General features: G+C 39.6%; 2 protein-coding genes across 2 annotated transcripts; both read right to left on the reverse strand.

Annotated features, from left to right (window-relative positions):
• Positions 1-1,345: 1,345 nt before the first annotated feature.
• ZNRD2 (zinc ribbon domain containing 2) lies at positions 1,346-3,038 on the reverse strand. Its single transcript, XM_053448582.1, has 3 exons — positions 2,895-3,038; positions 2,722-2,806; positions 1,346-1,772 (listed from the first exon to the last, which is right to left on the reverse strand). The coding sequence occupies exons 1-3, from the start codon at positions 2,952-2,954 to the stop codon at positions 1,453-1,455; spliced, it is 465 nt and encodes a 154-aa protein (XP_053304557.1). The 5' UTR covers positions 2,955-3,038; the 3' UTR covers positions 1,346-1,452.
• Positions 3,039-16,053: 13,015 nt separating this feature from the next.
• LOC128467019 (chymotrypsinogen A-like) lies at positions 16,054-20,090 on the reverse strand. The gene is made up of 7 exons (XM_053448520.1): positions 19,991-20,090; positions 19,790-19,893; positions 19,243-19,322; positions 18,545-18,623; positions 17,679-17,859; positions 16,473-16,606; positions 16,054-16,263 (listed from the first exon to the last, which is right to left on the reverse strand). The coding sequence occupies exons 1-7, from the start codon at positions 20,040-20,042 to the stop codon at positions 16,102-16,104; spliced, it is 792 nt and encodes a 263-aa protein (XP_053304495.1). The 5' UTR covers positions 20,043-20,090; the 3' UTR covers positions 16,054-16,101.

The following is a 20,090-nucleotide window of genomic DNA, read 5'->3' on the forward strand; positions in this document are numbered from 1 at the left end:
TAATGATTATTCAGACTGCTTGTTGAGCTGTAGCATGTGAGCTTGTGTTATGTCATGTTGCGTATACAGGTTTTCGGTACGTTTGACTAGAACATAGGTCTACAAACTGCAAATGCAGGCCAGGGGTAGGGAGGGAGCCCCGTGCAGTTCTCAAACAAGGCTTATCCAACAACCATGATGGTAATACAGTAATATTGCTGCTGCTCGTATAGTGAGGTTTGCTTCATAGAGCAAGGTGTAATGGAGTATGTTTTAGTGCCCAGCACCTAGAAAAAGAACATGTAGGAGGACCAAAGCCTGATGATATATAAGCCTCCCTTACTGTAGAGACAATCCTGATTGTAGCTCTAAGTGACCTTTTAGACCATTTCCCTTGACGTCCAAAGGATGGAGACTTTCTTACTTCTTACTGTTATTTGGAAGAAGGCAGAAAGTGGGCAAATAAATCTATTGATCCAGGTGAAATGACACCACCTAAGTTCCAAAGTCCAGAGGTAGACACAGGGAAACACAATCTTCACTGAACTTCAGAATTTTCTGGCTTAAAGATGAGGAAATGAAGGGAGACGTCTTGGGAAAACGGAGCGGACACCATCTGGGACAAAATTACATCCAGATCCCAGGCAGGAAATCTTAGTGACCGCCGAGACCAAATCTTGGAAGTGGCTAGGTCAAAGTAGCCAGGGGTCAGTAACAAAGATTTGCAATTTAGATATGATAGTCCATTTTGAAATGGTCTGCATTATTATTATTATTGATTTTAACCCCTTCGCGGCCACAGATGTACCTGGCACTTCATGTGGACATGGTACAAGCCGTTCCATGACGTACCAGGTACGTCATCCAAAAAAATGCCCCCACGTCACCACAATCGTGGTGATCGCGGGGACACTGCTGCTGCCTGCCCAGGTGCCTGGGCAGACCAGCCTAACCACCCCAAGCCACCGATCACTCCCACGGAGCAATTCTGTAGGCTCAAAACTGCCGGTAAACCACAGGCAGCTTCAGGGAAGGGGGTAGTTTGTTTATTGGGTCCCCACACAAGTGGGGACCTGCCACAACATTCCCCTGCTGACTGATCGCTCGAAGAGTGCATTCACCTGCATCTCTCTTATAATAGGGTGACTAGATGACTCCTGTATTCAAGGATGGTTACTGAATATGTCATCTAGCAGGCTTTCATTAAAAAAAAATCAGTGCTGCCCTACATTATCCCACTAGCTTGTACAGAACATTCGCAATACTTCTGCAAAGTATTGTTTGCATCAGGCCAAGTCATAACTGGCCCTACAAATATGGAGCTGTAAAAGGCTAGCTAGAACAAAATCAATCAGAAACCATAGCATCAAGATAAGCACAGGAGGCATTTTTGCTGATACCCCTGTCTATATAATTAACACTATTAAGAAAAAAAGAACAGTATGGGGGAAACACTGTGTACATTTAAAGCGTTTAGTTGTGGAGGTCTCTGACATGACGTAAGCTCTGTGCACAAGAGCCAATCAGAGCACAAAGCTGAGAGCTGTATTCCACAGAGGGAGTCCCTTGCAACTGCTGAGATGCCCAAAACATCTTGTCCAGAAGAGCAGATTCAGCAGTTTGTATGGGATCAGGGGTTGTATGCATCGGATCAGAGGTAGAGGCTACGTGATCTGAAGTACTCTTCGGAATGGGTGGAGCCTGGAGCTGCGGAGCAGGAGTAATATCATGGCAAGGCTGTAGAGACATCTGATGCTCTCTCACCTGAGACAAAGCTGCCTGATGGTTCAGGGCTGCAAAATAAATAGAAAATAAATAGAAAAGTGAGTTGGCCAAAACACAATTTATCCGCATATTATTCATTATTAAGATTAGATGGTGAATGTTGACAGTTTCCTCAGGCATGTAAAGTACATGTTTTGTGGACTGCATTGAATTATCAGAAATCAAGGCACGTAAGTTTTATTAAGCTGTTCAGAAGAAGAAGAAAAAAAAACACACAAAAATATAACATTGCCATCAATAGCGTTCTATGCTGCCACTCTGATCATCAGACAGCAACAAACAGAAAAAAACTATTAGTGTACTGAGACTTCTGAAGAGTTATTTTGCCCTAATAAAGCTTTGTTTGGTTGTTTTACTGATTGTAGCATAAGTATGTGCAGGAATGCTTTGGACATTATTTTTTCAAGTTTGACTTGGGTGGGGAAATAATCTGTATATATACAGGAAAGGCTGTGGTTTGTAGTTATACATAAGCAAAAATTTAAAATGTTAAAGAAGCACAATATGCCACGTTGGCATCAAAACATGACTAGCAATGTCTGTTAATTATGTGTGCCCAACTCCGCTGGCTATGAATTACATTAGTATGGAATGGAAACCTTATTAAGGGTACACTTTTCAAATTCCCCCTAGCTTCACCACCAGCCCTGGAGTCAGGGTTAAAGGATGCTGTTCCACTTACTCTGCTAAATTCAAGGGAACAAAGCTGTGCTGAACATAACACATTTGCCAACTAATGCAGCACATTAAAAATCATTACTACTATTGTTAAACTACTCAAACCGTAGACAGGAATATATATTTTGTTCTTGGTAGTTATTTTTTTGGGAAGTGAACTCTAGCAAAAACAATAAATAGAGAGAGAGCTTAATTTTATCGTGATACGAAAATAAATTTACCTATACATGCATTGGTTAAGGAATAAGTTAAAAGGATACCCGGTTCAAATGTTCTCACCTGGATTGTCTTTTTCCGTGTCAGAATCAAGCTCTTGGCATGAAACACAAAGCATTTTTTTCTGTCTGTCCTGTAACAAGATAGTCTGTGGACAAAGGTTATGGAAGAAAGTTAGTTATTCATATTTGCATATTTCCCAAAGTTCTAGATTGTCTTCAAAAGCAAACACTCACCCCGCATGTATCACAGCCCTCTCCAAGCATCTTATATCCCTTTAACAGGTAATCACCCATTAGGCGACTAATCTGATCTTGCCGTTCCCGTCGTGCTCTTATAATCTTCAAGTCTGACTCAGACGGAGACCACAAATCATCATCACCACCTGGAAGAGATGGAAAAATATTTCTGTCAGATGTGCCATGTAGGAATCAAATCATCTCTGGATAGTAAGGATGCACCAAAATATCGGTGGCTTCTCGGCCTTTTGGTTAAGATCAAGTGTAGTCTCTCTTGTGGTGGGGAGGGATGACACTGATCCTCTGGCCTTAGGGTCGGGAAAGCATGGAGCCCGAGGTGCCTAAATTGCCCTGACGTAATGTCGGAGTTACCGTGTGCGGTCTTGCACGCCGCTGCACACGGTAAATGCATATTTTTGCACAGGCGCATCCTGCACTTCCTCCATCGCACCATTAGGGCATGGAGTGAAACTTATTTTTAAACTTGGCTGGGTCATCTATGGCCTGCCCTTATTTATTCTTATTATTTATATATCACAATGTGTGAAAGCACGTGTGCCAATTAATTATTTGATTTGGATTTTCACGGTCACCAAACCTTATGCAAGGCCACGTTCACCTTTTGTTTTACGATTTGGCACTTTTGTTTTCGGACACTACCTTCTGGTGGTGAAGCCTAAAGGGGGTTACTTCCTAACGGGAGTGCCCCACGGCAATGGGGTCTCACCCTTCGGGGAGAGTCCCAAGATCCAACCCTCCCATGGGGGGGGGAAGGAATTAGTCTAGGTTCCCCTTGTGGGGACCCAGTTTCGTATTGGGCTTCTGCTGCCTCCTCGGAGCACAGAATGCGGCACCAAAGAAGCACGCACCTCGGGCTTCAAAAAAAAAATAAAAAAAAATTCGGTGGCTGAAACATATCGGCTGAAAATGGAAAAATGCCAAAAAAAACCCCCTCTGAAAACAACCAATCAACCTCCATCCCGGGGGCGGGCTGGGGAGCAATTGCTGCCGCTTCCCTCTGCGTTGCGAGGGACATCTCTCGTTCTGTCCAGGGGAAGCAAGAACCCAGCGGAGTCACGTGAATTTAACTCATGTCACAAGACTCTGCTCCATTCCAGCTTCCCCTGGGCGGAACAGTTGAGAGACGCAGCGGCCCCTGTGGAAGTCTGAGAGCGGCACCAGGAAATCTGGTTAATGTGGTAGGGGAAAATGTATGAACCAGTATGCGTGATTGAGAGAATGAATGAGTTGATGGAATGATGGAATGAATGAGTAAATTTGTGCTTACGAATATGTGTGCGAAAGCATGGATATTTAAGGGGGGGGAGCATGGCACAGGGAGGCTGTAAGTGATGTGCAGACCCCATCATGCAGGGCAGCATTTTATCTGTGCTGGCAGCATCAATACACAAGGTTTCAGCATGCATTGGCTGCTTGTGCATGATAGGAGCATGATTGCTAAATTAAATATGTTTGCTAACAGCAATTACACTCCTATCGTGCCCAGGTATAGCCAGATTCCAGCATGTCCTGGCAATCACACTCCTACCATTCCCAGTTTCCAGCATGTTGCCTGGGCATGATAGGATGATAGCATGTCCTACTTTAGTGTTAATGATAGAGTACAGTAATTTTGATGCATAAAAAAATTTCAAAATGAAACATTTGTATTTATTTAAATAAATGAATAAATAGTTATTCCGAAAGTTATAAAAATCATTCTATTTTAAATAAATCGCAAGGTGCATTAAAACAGGAATACCATACATAGTAAGCAACAAAAAAAACCTTTACAACATATACCATATTTTTGTTGTTGTTGTTTGAACACTAAAAGTAACAGAAATGAACCAGTAACGCTCCAATATAGTTTCAGAATGTGTGGTAGTGATGGAATAGAGATTGTATAGATTGTTATATTTTTAGAAATCGCGTTTTTTTTGTACAAACGTATGGCTATTCCCACAGCGAATATTTCGCAGAATAAATTGCACTTTATATTTGTATTGCTTAATATTGTGTGCACAACTGTTCAGGGAACTGCATCTTACCGAGTTTTATCGCCTCCCGTTTATCGTTTAATCTCAATCATTAACGATAATACTTATAAGCGACGCATTACTATCCCGTCGTATCTCATTAATACATTAAGAAAAATGTTTCTTACCCTGTAAAGCCATGCTGAAAACACAAGCGGAAGGCTATGCTTTTTCTGTGTTACCCAAAAAAGGCTCCCACGACAACAAGTCAGCATAAACCGGAAGAACTATGTATCAATTCCGCCTCGGGGTTGCCGCGCGTAGAAGCCGATAGGATGCTTTCCGTAGCCTTCTACGGTTTGTTGACTGGAGGGAGGCGGTTCAAACGTAGAACGGGCTTCTTGGTGCGCTTGTTAAAATGCTGTGAATGCAGCTTTTTCTATCAAGTCATTTGTAAATGTCAGAATTCCGCCCCATGCTCGAACAAAACCCTGACAGGACCATAAGCGTGATCGTGTATTGTTAATCCCTCAATCACTGGTTTACCGCTGATCGAATGGATACGGATAATGTTATCTCTGGTCCCCTCGCAAGCGTGGAGACCAGCTCTGACCATCCTCTCTGCTGCATGATTACTTGATGAAAACGATCCTGCAAGCATTTACCCCATGCAATGTCACAATCGTGTTTTTGATGCAAATGCAATTAACTGCCGGCTTTAAGAGGTTAATGTTTGTTTCTTGTGGAGACCCAGTCGCAGTCAATGCTGTGCTCCTAAAGGGGGGTTATCTAGTTCATACAGTAAAAAGAAAAACCACAGCACATATGAATAAAAATAAGGCTTGTATTATTTTGTATATTTTATTGCTATTTTATTTACTATCTGATCACTGATTAGTTACACATTTGGTCACTGATCATTGATCAGTCACACTAAAATACTACCATGTGTGGAAGGACAAAAGGACTCCAATGTAATTGGCCTAGCTGCCGCAATTTATATAGATTACTTTTTCTTTATTTTACAACGTTCGTTTTATTGTTGACATTTTTGAAATTTATTAATTTCCATCTAGTCACCGAAAAGTGACCTTTTAGGTAATTGATTGGTCTCACTGATCAATACCCAGTGACCTAATCTGATCATTATCCCTATGACTATACGCTGTTACCTAATCCCACCATCTAACTGCACCTAACACTTTCACATCCTGTATTAGTACCCCAATGCTACTCCTTACACTATTCCCTAATCCCTAGATATAATAACTAAGATGTTTTGTTAATTATTTGTATGCTTGTTGGCTTTGAGACAATCAAAAAATGTCCCCAAACCTAAGGATGCAAACCTAGACACCAAAAAAACATTAAAAAAATGTCCCAAAACCCAGGCAAAGAGACACCAAATGTTGCTATGTGTGGAAGGACAAAAAGGACTCCCAACAATGTAGCACTGATCCTGGTAAGTACAACAAATGTGAAAATGTAGAAGAAAAAACCTCAATATCTTGGTTGAGGTGTTTTCAGGCAAAATATAGGGGTTATTTTGTTGTTAAGGAGTAGTTTTATCCACAAAAGCGAGAGGTGCACCTTCCTGGTTAAATTGAAAAAAAAAGAAAGGTTATGGCACAGTCAGTATGCCTTCTGTATCATAGTGCCAGATTTGGTGTGTATGTGCCCATAGAGTTAGAGTGTGTGATTTTATATATCAAATAACAGATTAAATAAGTATCTTGTGATAATACCTTTTTTATTGGACTAACAGAATTTTGGAATGACAAGCTTTTGGGAGCTTTTCTCCCTTTCTCAAGTCTAAAATATTTCTGAAGGAAGGTATCAAATATTCTATACCTTGGGTTTTTAGGCCCTAGATGGGTTTTTGGCTTCTCCCTCCAGGAACAGCAACCCTACTGCAAAATTTTGTGTCGTCAGCAAAAAGACATACCTTTCCATCAAGACCTTCTGCAATATCACTAATAAAAATATTAAAGAGAATGGGTCCAAGTACAGATCCCTGAGGTATCCCACTGGTTACAAGACCTTGCTCGGAATATACTCCAACTCTCTGTTTTCCGTCACTCAGCCACTGCCTAATCCATTCAACAACATTGGGATCTAAACTCAGAGATTCCAGTTTATTTATAAGTCTTCTATGTGGCACAGTGTCAAAGGCCTTACTGAAATCCAGATACGCAATATCTACTGTACCACCTTGATCAATTACTTTAGTCACCCAATCAAAAAAATCAATAAGATTCGTTTGGCATGATCTTCCTGTGGCAAACCCATGTTGTTTATGATCTTGAAACCCACGTGACTTCAGTTGTTCAACAATCATGCCCTTTAACATAGTTTCCATTAATTTTCCCACTACAGATGTAAGACTAACTGCCCTGTAGTTGCCTGACTCCTCCCTACTGCCTTTTTTGTGAATAGGCACAACATTTGATTGATTGAATTTCCAATCCCCTGGGACGGCTCCTGTTACCAATGATTCGTTAAATAAGTCAGTTAACGGTTTTGCTAGTATACCACCAAGCTCTTTTACTAACTTGGGGAGTATCCCATCAGGCCCCATCAACTTATTTTTCTTTACCTTAGACAACTGACGTAGAACCTCCGCCTTGATAAACAAGAAAGGGGGAGGGGTAGCCCTATATGTGGAAAATAACATAAAATCTAACTTAACACAAGTTGGGGAGCAGAACATAGAGGCAGTTTGGGTTACAGTACAATTTGGCAAAAGTAAAGTAACTTGTGTAGGTGTGATTTATAGACCCCCCCCAGGACAAGTAGAAGAACTAGATAATCTACTAGTGGAGGAAATAGCTAAAATGACAGTGAAGGGGGATGTTATAATCATGGGTGACTTTAATCTCCCTGATGTGAACTGGAAAACAAAAGTAGCAGGTTGTACCCGGAGTGTGGATATTCTAAACTCCCTACTGGGATTATCTTTAAAACAAGTAGTTGAGGAACCAACTCGTAAGGAGGCCATATTGGATTTAGTGTTCACAAATGGAAATTTGTTAACAGATATTTCTGTAGGTGAAAGTTTGGGATCTAGTTATCATCAGTCTGTGTGGTTTAATATATGAACAGTGACTCACATCACACAAAAAAAAAAGTTTTAGATCTTAGCTGACTTTTCTAAAATGAGAATATGTGTAGAGGAGTCATTATCAGACTGGGGCAATTTAAATGGAGTCCAGGAGAAATGGGATTATTTAAAAGTTGTATAATTGAACATAACAGAAAATTGTATTAGGCTGGTCAGTAAGAGTAAAAAATTAAAGAAACCGATGTGGTTCTCCGCAGAAGTGGCCAAAATCGTAAAAGACAAGAAGTTAGCCTTTATTAGATACAAAGATACCCAAAGTGAGGAAGATAGACAGATCTATAAAATTAGGCAGAAAGAAGCAAAGAAAGTTATAAGAGCTGCCAAATCACACGCAGAAGAGAGAATGGCCCTGTCAGTAAAAAAGGGAGATAAAACATGTTTTAGATATATAAATGAGAAAAGGAAAGTAAAACAAGGTTTTGTTAGATTAAAAACAAAAGAAGGAATATATGTAGAAGAGGATAAAGGTTTAGCTGACTGCCTCAATGAATATTTCTGCTCAGTTTTTACAAATGAAAATGAGGGAATGGGACCTCAATTAGAAACATTGTTAAGGAGGGAACAGTTCTAGTTATCATGTGTTGTTTGCTGCATTGGCTATTATGAGAAAATCCTGAAATTATTCCAGTGCTTCTTTGGGAGTGGCCTACTGTTCTTTTTGGATTTGGAAATGGGACATTGGAGTGAGTGTTTTGTGGGTTGCAGGTGTGTTATTGTTGGGAAGTAATATAATATTTCCTTTTCACTTATACACATATTTCTTTTTATTGACTTGTAGTTTCATAAGATATAGAAGCATAAACTTGATATTTTTGTCCACAAGCTGATTTTTGGAAAATCCTGCAATAGAAAGAATTCTATTTTGTTGTGTACAGTAGACCTGGCTTATTTCAGTAATCATTCAAGATCTGTGTCTTGTCGTGGAAGTTTACCAGCTTGGGTGCCCACCACTGCCCTCTCTCTCTCTCTCTCTCTCTCTCTCTCTCTCTCTCTCTCTCTCCAGACGAACGTGATGGGTTCTTTCAATTTGCAATGGGATGGCCTCTTCAACACTTGCCTTAGACATGCTTGAGGTGTAGATAAAAGATATTATGGCTTAAAGGAATCAGGGAGCATGATAAATATTAAACAGTTGCTATGACTAAGTCGTCAAGCTTTTCTGTTAAGGCTTTTTTATTAGATCTGGTTTAATGAAGGATAAATACTCAAATAAAAAGTAGTTTATTATATAAATATCAAATATAAATATCAATATCACTAGGAGCTAGCTCATGCACAAAACCCCTTATATTTGTGCAATAATCACACAGCTTAACCACTTATCTTCCCCCCCTTTAGGAAATGTCTCTTTTTTTTTTTCCTACTCCAGGACCCACGGTTAGCCTCACTTGTGGATGCTGCAAAGCCGCCGATCATGGCGAAAACGTTGTACAGGCCTTGTCGTTATTGAATTGCACCGCAAGCCGTCCACGATTATCTTTGCACGGTGGGGATTCCACCAAGCACCGGCATCTTCGTCTGCGTACCAGGCCGTTGTGGACTGCATTTACAAACTGCAGGCCGCATCCCCACACGTCGTGTAGGGCAGTCGTTCTGAGTTAAAAAATACCCAATGAATATTTATTTTGCTTTTTTTGCAAGTTATAGAGCAATAAGTACAAGTAGCATTTTGCTATTTCAAGACCATTTGTTTTCAAATCTAGTAATCCTGTCCCCATTTCCTATTTGGGACATCTTTGAAGCCAGTTAATTCAATTTACCTCCATCAAACCATACATTTTTGAAAACTAGAGCACCTGGTAAATGTCATTGCCAATATGTGTTCAGCAACATCTCCTGAGTACAGTGATACCACCCATGCATAGGTTTGTTAGAATGTTTGGGAGCAAAGGTGCACATTTTTCCTTTTCATATTAACATCAGGTCAGTCTGTGCCCATGTCATAATTTGGATATCTTTGAACCTGGCCAATTCAATTTACCCCACCAAACTACACATTTTTTAAAACTAATCACCCCATGGTTATTTAAAATGCTAGTATTTAACTGCATAATTATTTTTAAATGTTACAACATTTTTTTTAACTATTTAGAGTTTTCCCTTTTTTATATTTTATACACTTGGACACTTTTTTAATGTGTGCCGCCATCTTGCGAGAAGCAAAATCTCTCACAATGGGGCTTCGAGGCACTACAGCAACACTGTAGATCACGTTCTACATTTTTCAATGCCATGACATGTAACACGAACAAAGAAAAGGAATCCCAGTACTCCAAACAACTTCCAATCTTTAGGATACTTTATTTAGAGAAAGCTAAAAAAAAGCAACGTTTCGGCCAAACAGGGCCTTTGTCAAGCCATGGCATGCAAGTCACGTCAACAGTCTTTAACTGATTTTTCAGTGACGTGCCTGGCAAAATCAAAACACACCAAACAATTTTATAAATATTTTTGGATATATTACACATACGCTTTCTTTATAGTTTTACAAACACTGTTTATTGTTTTAAATCATAAATTTCATTTATATAATTAAATGAAATAAATTAGGGTTTCCAGGACCCCCTAGTTACCAGGAGAGGGAGGCACAAATTGTGGGGTGAGCTGAGTATTAGTGAAATAAGCTTGGTGCTGTACGTGAGGGTGGGGGCTTAAAGATTATTACATAACTCTATGGGAGGCATTGACTACAAGTTGTGTCTCACCTCATCCCATTCCTGATGTGCTTACAACAAAGCAATGCCCCTGCACCCACTGCCCGCTATGGTGAGGAGGATAAAATTCCTGAATGGCCATTTTAGAATTTCCATACCTGCTATGTCGAATGGATGAAGTATAAAAAAAATACTTTAGGCATCAATACTTTGTATGTTATTATTATTAATATAGATCTGATTTTTACTAAAATATACATTTAATCCTATATTACATATCATTTTATATTTTTAATTTTCTTCAATATATTGATTATGTAGTTAAGCAAATAATCAAATGATGAACGTTCTAGAAATAATTGTTGTTTGTTTTTTCCCCATCACTTGTTCAAGGCAACATTACTTAAAATGTTATTCTACAACTCTCTGTTTTCCAGGCTAGGGATGATAGTTACTGAACAGCACTTATATCAGACATTCCTAATTCTGATAAAAAGTGGTTATTTATCAAAATAGTAATTGTTTTATTATTTTAGATTTGCTATTTCATTAGCACCCTGGTATTGGAAATTTCCAAATCTACTTCTGAAGAAAGCTTGTGATTTTAGTATGCCATGGTTGGGGTTTCAGTTGTCAGGGATAACCTACAGTAACAGGGACTATGCTGTTGAGAGATGAGGCAAATGGCACAGGAGCTGTGAAACCAGCAAGATGACAGTTTGCATGGAGGGACTGAGCCAGGCTCAGCAAGGTCTTCAACCCAAGATCCACTAGGGGTCACTCGTGTATACTATTTAATATAAATGAAAAATAAAGACAAAAAAAAGACAAAAGTGTAGATGTAGAGATAAATGTGAATCACAGGATCTATCCCAAGGCAAGCCTCGGGATCCACGTATGAAATGTATGCAAGAAAGCACAAAAACAAAGAGGATCTAATAGTGTGGTACTGTTTCAAAGGCAGGGAACACAAATGTGGTAATGCACTTACAATTATGTAGATCAATCAATGCCCGTAGTTCCTGGGTTCCTCTGTTCTGGATATCCAGGGTTTTCTTATAATTAGGTTCCAGAAAATGTATAGTGTCTGCCAAGGAGTGACTATAAATTGCCACACCACAGATATAGTAAAAAAGTATTTTATTCTGGATCCTTTCCAGGATAAAAATAAACTAAATATGTATAGGATACAGCTAATATTTAAAAACACTATGGTAAAAAATAATAAAAAAGCTTTTAAAAGTCCATATGCAAGTCCTTATAAAAGATTGTAGAGCTATCCAAGAAGTTCACTCAACGCGTTTCGTCGTTCTGGCTTCATCAGGAGTGTTTGATTGTGGTCTTTCGGTGTTCTTTTATATGTACGGCGCCATCTTTGTGCCGTCTCCTTCTCAGTGTCTGACGTCAGTGTGATCTTCTTCCGGGTTTCATTCATGATCCGTACGTCCGATTTCTCTTCGTGTGGATGTTTAATGAGTGAATTTTGTGCCTTGATCAGAGAGTATGGAATCAGGAATGCCATGGAGCCGGAATATTGAATCGAGGAACAGTGTAGCAGTTCTTTTGGCAGTAGGGAGTCCTTTCGTTGGTGAAATGGGCCATTTTCAACTGATCTACCATGACCATAATACCGTATTTGCTCGATTATAAGATGACCATGATTATAAGACGATCCCCCAAAATCTGAATAGTAATTTATGAAAAAAAGAAAAAGCCTGAATATAAGACGACCCTATAGGAAAAAAGTTTTACTAGTAAATGTTAATTCATGTAAACTATGTGCCTTATACCCCCTATATGCCACTGTGCCCCATGATATGCCTTTTGACCCCCTATGTGCCACTCTGCCTCCAGAATTGCCTTATAGCCCTATATGCCACTCTGGCATTTTGGGGGTTAAAAGGCATATTATGGGGCAGAGTGGCATATAGGGAGGTATAAGGCATTTCAGGAGGCAGAGTGCCGTATAGAGGGTTAAAAGGCATTTCTGGAGGCAGAGTGGCATTAAGGGGATTAAAAGGCATTTCATAGAGCACTCTGCCTACAGAAATTCCTTATGCCCCCCATTTAACACCCCCCCCCAAAAAAAAACTTACCGGTGCTTCTGACTCCTGGTGTGTTGTCCAGGCAGCGTGTAGACTTCCGCTGCAGCCGGGAGGAGGTGCAGTTAGCAGCGGGGGTTGTCTGCGTCCATCGCGCAGACCTTCCCCGGCTGTCAGAGATCACGGGGAACTCTGATCTCTGACAGCCGGGGAAGGTCTGCGCGATGGACGCAGACAACCCCCGCCGCTAACCGCACCTCCTCCCGGATGCAGTGGAAGTTGTGTATGCAAATCGCGTAGAGCTCTACACGCTGCCCGGTGCTTAGTCCGGGCAGTGTGTAAAGCTCTACGTGAATTGTGTACACGCTGCCCGGACTAAGCACCGGGGACTCAGAAGTACCAGTAAGTTGGGGGGGTGGGAAACAGCAGGATCCAGGTCCCCTGCATCGCTGCGGGGGATCTGGATCTTAGTCTCATGGTCAGACCTAGTTTGAGGTCTGATTATAAGAGGACTCCGATTATAAGACAAGCATTTGCTCTGGAAAAAACCTCGTCTTATAATTGAGCAAAAACGGTAGTATTATACCCTCTGTGATTCAGGGAGGTCTACGATGAAATCCACTGTGAGGTGCCTCCAAGGTAGGGATGGTATGGGTAAGGGTTGCAACAATCCAGCTAATTTGCAGGTGGCAGCTTTAGCATGGTCACAAGTGGTACAGGAACTGACGTATGTTTTGACTTCTTGGGTAAGAGAGGGCCACCAGAAACTTCGTTGCACGTTTTGGAGGGTTTTTCTTTGACCGCTGTGCCCCGCTGTGAGGGCATCATGACAATGCTAAAGTACTTGGGGTTGTGTGGTTTCGGGAACATACATCTTTCCATGTGACAGGGGATACCCTTCAGTTGTCGTGGGTAGGTTGAGGGAGGCTGCGGCTCTCTGGATGTCTTTGAGAAAATGGGTGGTGATACCTACAAAGTGATGGGTTTAGTATCGTCTCTTCCCGTTTGGGTTTAGGTTCTTCAGGGACGTATCTCCTGGAGGGGCATCTGCTTTCTGATTCTTTGAACCTGTGCGGTAGGTTACGCAAAACATGAAACATGAGAAGAACTGGTGCTTGATGTCTTTTTTGGTAAGATGGGTTAGTGGTTGAATCGCCTTAGAAAAGTTCAGGAAATACCTGAGCTAACAGCCACTTTACCCTAATAAAGCCACTGGAAGTGTACACAACTTGAAAGTTGCTCTACTGATCACCTATCTCTAGAACTCAAAAGAACCTAATTTCCGACAGCTGTACTTAAAGCTAGAGACTGGAAATATACAGTGACGCCATTAAACATAGTAAGTGCTTGTAACAAAATGGGTGAATCTTAAAGCAGCCTCCTCACTTGGACCCAAGCATACAAATAGATTACTGATTTTAATAGATTCACAGACAGATACCTATGGCAAGCAAAGTTAAAACACTTATCAGCAGCTCTATAATTTGCTGGTTACCTCACCAGAATGCTTCATTGTGCTTAATTCCCATGCAGCGCTTACCCCCACTCCCAAGTATAGCCATCTCTTAGTTGTATACCATATCGCAGCCACTAACTTATCGTTCTGTTTGAAGCGAAAAAAAAAAAAAAAATCTATGAAGTGCATGGCCATGCTCAGCCCTGGATTCAGGAGGTGTAAATGCTGGCCCAGGGCCGACGATACTATGAGGCTCGGCCTCTACATGAACCCATGGCCCCTAACTAGCAGGCATAAACATAGAAAGACCCATAATAATCAGCGGACAAACCAGCGAAATTGAAAAAAATTGAAAAAACCCAAGAGTTACACCCCAGACTCTAAAGGACTCAGAAAGCATGTTAAATGTTAAAGTTCATGACAGCATTATTAGAGAACGACTGAACAAGTGTAATTTGTTTGGAAGGGTTGCTTTTAGAAAGCAAATCTACAGCAGTATCGCTAAAAAAAAAAGAATCAAGGTGTTACAATGGCCCCAAACCGTTTGAAATGCTGTGGCGGGACATTAAGAAAGCTGTGCAGAAACAAATGCCTGCAAGCCTCAAAGAACTGTAGCAACATTGTCGAAAAAGGCTGGGCCAAAATTCCTCCCAATGATGTGAGGGACTGATAATGTCATACAGAAAACAATTAGTTCAAGTTATTGCTGCTAAAGGTGGTTCTACAAGCTATTAAATTATAAGGTGTACTTAGCTTTTTACACATTGCTTCTCCATTTTGGCTTTATTTTTGTTGCATAAATCAGGACACATCTGTCATGTGATATTCATCTGAGTTTGTATTTACATAATGTTTAGACATGCTAAGGAACAGATGATTGTTATTATGTCTTTCACACTACTGCAATTAAATTGGTGAGATGATGTGCTGTAATCTCAGATTTACACAATATCATGCCATTGTATTTAGCTTATATGTTTTGCAGCTTTGTTTATGATGATTTTAAGAACACAAATATGGTTGTTAAAGAAAAGGCTATGTACCATCTGAAATACCATATTTGCTCGATTGTAAGATGACCCTGATTATATGACGCTCCCCCAAAATCTGAATATTAATTTAGGGGAAAAAAAAATCTGAATATAAGACCACCTTATAGGAAAAAAGTTTTACTAATAAATATTCATTCATGTAAACAATTTTTTCATATTTAATAAAAGCTATGATTGAGAAAAATATTTTTTTGTTTTTATTTCCATTTATTTGCCAACCTGCCTCCCCAGATATGCATATCTGCCCCCAGGCTTGCCACTCTGCCCCCAGAAATGCCTTATAGCCTCCTATATGCCACTCTGCCTCCAGAAATGCTTAATACCCCTAAATGCCAGGGGCATATCGTGGGACATAGTGGCATATAGGGGGGTAAAGGGCATTTCTGGACTCCCTGGTGTCTGGTGGGGGCAGCGGGTGGAGGCTGGAAGGTGGGGGCAGCGGGTGGAGGCTGGAAGGACATGTGACGCCGGTGCTCCGTCATAGAAGCTTCGTCGGAAGTGCCGTAAGTGGGGGTTGTCTGCATCCATTGAGATGACGTTCACCGGCTGCTAGAGAAGAGAATCCCCCGAAGCGCTGCAGGGAATTCTCCTCTCTGGCAGCCAGGGAAGGTAGGCGTGATGCGCTGCTGCCTGCCACGGTGGAAGTGCCGGCAGCAGCTGAGTTTACCAGACAGGAGGATCCCGGTCCCCTGTTAGAAGATGACCTTCATTATAAGACGAGGGGTATTTTTCAGAGCATGCTATCTATTCAAACTCTAGTTCACTCATTTGGTATTAGATTACACAGGCATTTGGCCCATATTTTATTTAGTGAGTTAGGATAAATTTCCTTGAAATAAAATCTAATAAATGTTTCATGTTGTTCTTTTATTTAGAATGTAAATATACATAACAATACATTTAATTAGCAGCAACAGTCTGGTCCATCCAGGCTCTAAGAACAGTGACACGAGCGTATACTCCTGGGCTTGATGTAGAGCAGGAAGAGCTTCCCCAGGACACAATTCCAGCCAAGGTCCAAGCTCCATTCCTCTGGCACACAAGAGGTCCACCAGAGTCACCCTGAAAGTAAGAAGCAATATATCACTGTACACTTTAGATATGTGTGTATATATATGTATGTGTGTTTTCTAGGCATACAGATATGGAATACAAAATCTAATAAAATCAGCAAAAATAAAATCATACAGCAATTGTTTATATTTATATACTTAACTAGTGATGTTACATTTTGTGTACAACAATAAGGAGAGGTTTGCAGAATGTCATACCATGCAGGAAGAGGCTCCAGAGGCTCCAGCACAGATCATGGTACTAAGGATCTTGCTTCCCCAGTATCTCTGGCAGTCAGTGTTGTTCAACAAAGGAAGAGCCACTTGCTGCAGTTTGCTTGGGGTAAGGCGTGCTGATAAGAGCAAGAAAGTGAAATTCAGCATGAGGAGTGGATTAAGCCATTATGATGTATACATAAATATTAATAATTGTTATTGTTTTCCAAACACCCACACAGTAATCTAAAGGAAAACTGATATATGAAAAGAAAACAATAATTTAAAGGTCTGAATACCCTCCTTCAACCCTTCATATAGCTTCATATAGTTCATACTCTCATATCAAATATTTGCATTCCCCTCCTTTAATCACACAAATATTTTAAAATCACAAATTTACACTTGTATATCTTGCTGTTTTTTTTTTCCATTATCTAGAAGCAACAATTTTACTTTCTCTCCCATTGATATATTTTATGGATACAACTTCCCATTTTTAATAAAACTGCTATTGTGCTATCATTTTTAGCCTCCCTTTATGTCAATTTTTAACAGTAATATCACTGTTTCTCATAAAGGGTACCTATATATATATATATATATATATATATATATATATATATATATATATATATATATATATATATATATATATATACAGTGTTTGCATTTTTTGAACATGTAGGACTTGGTTTTGTATAATCCATCATAATGTATGTTAAAATATAAAACATTGCTTCAAAAAACAAAGTTTTACCTGTACGAATTTATATTGACAAATGAGAAATAAATCCCCAAAATATACTAATATACTTGCCCTGTGAGAGGTTCATCAGAGTGAGGGGATCGCTTTGAGTGGTTTCCCATGGTTTCCCATGGGGCGATACATTTTGGCCCCAGCTAGCAGAAGGGGCACAAGGCTTATCTCCTGTACACTGGCAGGGATTTAGACCTGCAAATGCTTAAAGCACCATGAAGTAGTACTACATCCTCCAGCATCAACTGCCAGAATTCATGTCATGTCTTTCATGTCACTAAAATTTGAACAATCTTGTTTTATAAATATTTTTGTGGCCCTTCATGGGCGGTTATGCCTTGAATATTAGGGTGGTAAAAATACAGAGAGTATGTCAACCTATTTCTATCCAGTGGTCCAAAATTGTCCCTCAACCTGTTGAAGTATGTATCTATATAAGCCTTTCTTACATGAAGCATCAATATATCCCCATCCAGTTGTGACACATCTCTCTCCACCATTGAAAGCATCGGCGCTGGCAGCAACACACACAGGAGATACACGGGTGTTGAAAGTTGCAGCGCTGGAGAGTTTCAGCAGAGTGATGTCGTTGGTGATGGAGTAGGAGTTGTAGTTAGGATGTCTAAAAACCTAAGGCAAAATAAGTGCAAATTACATTAAACATCATTGGTAAATTACATGCCGTCATTTGGCTAAACAGACTGTTGCCTAGTTAGTAAGACTGAAAAAAGAAATACATTCCTAGAGTCCATCCTTTTTATGTTATAACTAATTGCATTGATTATGATAATGAAAGAAAAAACAGAAAAGAGAGGGGTGCAGAACATTCCCAGTTCGGTAGGGTTAATCAACCACTGTTTCATTAAAACACCCATGAAAGCACTTAACTAAGTCCACTTAACACAACACCCCCTCTACCTGAGGTCACCACCTCCATAATCAGTACATTCTGCAGTTTAAGTTTAATCACCGTAAAGGATCCCATTCTCTGTTTAGCCATTTTCTCTGTTCTACGTGACTGATCAAGTGCAAATGGGGTTTCTAAAGAGTTGAAAGGTACTGTTTTATGGGAATTTAAGTTTTATGACTAAGTGCACCATTCAAATCAATCCTATAACAATATAATGCCCAAACCATTTACATTTTGCTTTATTCATAAGAAAAAAAAATCTGAAAGGTTCAGAATAGGAATGTAGACAGAAGGAAAAAAAAAAGAATATTTTTGTAAATTTTAACCTTTAAAAAAGTATGAAGTATTGTTTGTTGTGCTACTGGATTATTTTTGATTAGCTATCGTGAATAATGATTTGCTTACCCTGGCAATAGTCTTAGTCTGAATAGGTTCTGCGGAGGAAGAGCGATCATATTCACCCAGAACAACACGGTGAGCAGTTCTATAAGAAAAATTGTAATTTCAAGTCTTAAAAGGTAAAACTAAAACCAAATGGAAATTTGTAATATGAGGCTGCACCATAATTAAGAGCTTTCTATTAATGCCACTGAAATTTAAAATGAGAGCTGCTGAGATGGATGATATAAGATAATGAAATATGAGTGATGAGATTTTTTTTTTTTCATCCATAGAGTCAGAAACCCGTAGCTCACCACAGCAGAAACCCGGAGCTCACCCCAGCTCTTAAATTGCCCTATCACCCGATATGTATTGTAAGCGATCTATTTTTTCCCTATCACATGTATCACTTTTTAAAGATGCTTGGAAAAGAGAAATTGATACATTATACATTTACTATAAATGCAAATACCTATTAGAGTACTACTAAATAAATAACTTTATTTAATTTTGATTCATCGTATGTCTTTGGTCAGAATATTGGTGTTTAGACTGGTAGTCAGTGGACTTCAGGACCAATAAACTGGGGTAATGGTATGGATTAAAATACACATGACAGTTTTGAGACTCAATCTGGTAATTTAGATTTCTGATGAAAAAGATTTCCCGCAGTATTCCACGCATAATTACTTGATTCAAACAAATAACCAAGTATTACTCACGTCACACTGCAGTGAGCAGCAGTAACAACCCAGAGGGAATTGATCAGAGATCCACCACAGAAATGGAATCCAGAGGTTTCCTAGTATGGAATACATAGCTACATTATTGCACGTATACATGTGTAGATAGTTAAAGCAAATTAAATTTAATATTAAAAAACTCTTCATTTGGATGTTTCTATTACATATGTTTAAGTCATAGTAGGCTATGATTTATTTTCATTGGTTATGTGAAATAAAAATACTCCATTATTGCATTATTCCAGAATTTACCTTGCATAAAATGTTCATATACTAGTTACAGTATATTTCCCTTGGTTGTCAAACAGTTAATTATGATTTCCAAAGGACTGTTGCATTAACATTCAGAACTGCTGCTTAGCTGTCAAAGATTCTAACTAGGTATCTTTAATCGACAAACTGTTCCAAATATGTTTCCAGATTCTATTAACAGGAGTTTTTGATGCATGTGGATTATATTTTTCAGAGTCAAAGTATTTCCTAAAGTCCACAAAATAGTATAATCAATTACAACATTTTACTTTACCTGTAGAGACACTTGCCATGGCCAGGACCCAGAAACTGCATTCTCACCATTTACAATTCTGGCATATGCAGAAATAGATGGCTTGATGGCAGGGACACCACAACCTGATGTATTAGAATAAGTATATTTGCATAAGAAGCTTTAAAGATTCTAAACCAATTCATAAAATATACAGAGTCATTATTTGCTAGTTAAACTTACCATAGGTGCTTCCAATTAGGACAATGCAGGACAGTAGCCAAAGGAGTGCCATAATGCTTTACTTCTGAGGTCAGATAATAGCCGGTGACTTCCATAGTTC

The sequence above is a fragment of the Spea bombifrons genome, chromosome 10, assembly GCF_027358695.1.
Source record: "Spea bombifrons isolate aSpeBom1 chromosome 10, aSpeBom1.2.pri, whole genome shotgun sequence".
Taxonomy (NCBI): domain Eukaryota; kingdom Metazoa; phylum Chordata; class Amphibia; order Anura; family Pelobatidae; genus Spea; species Spea bombifrons.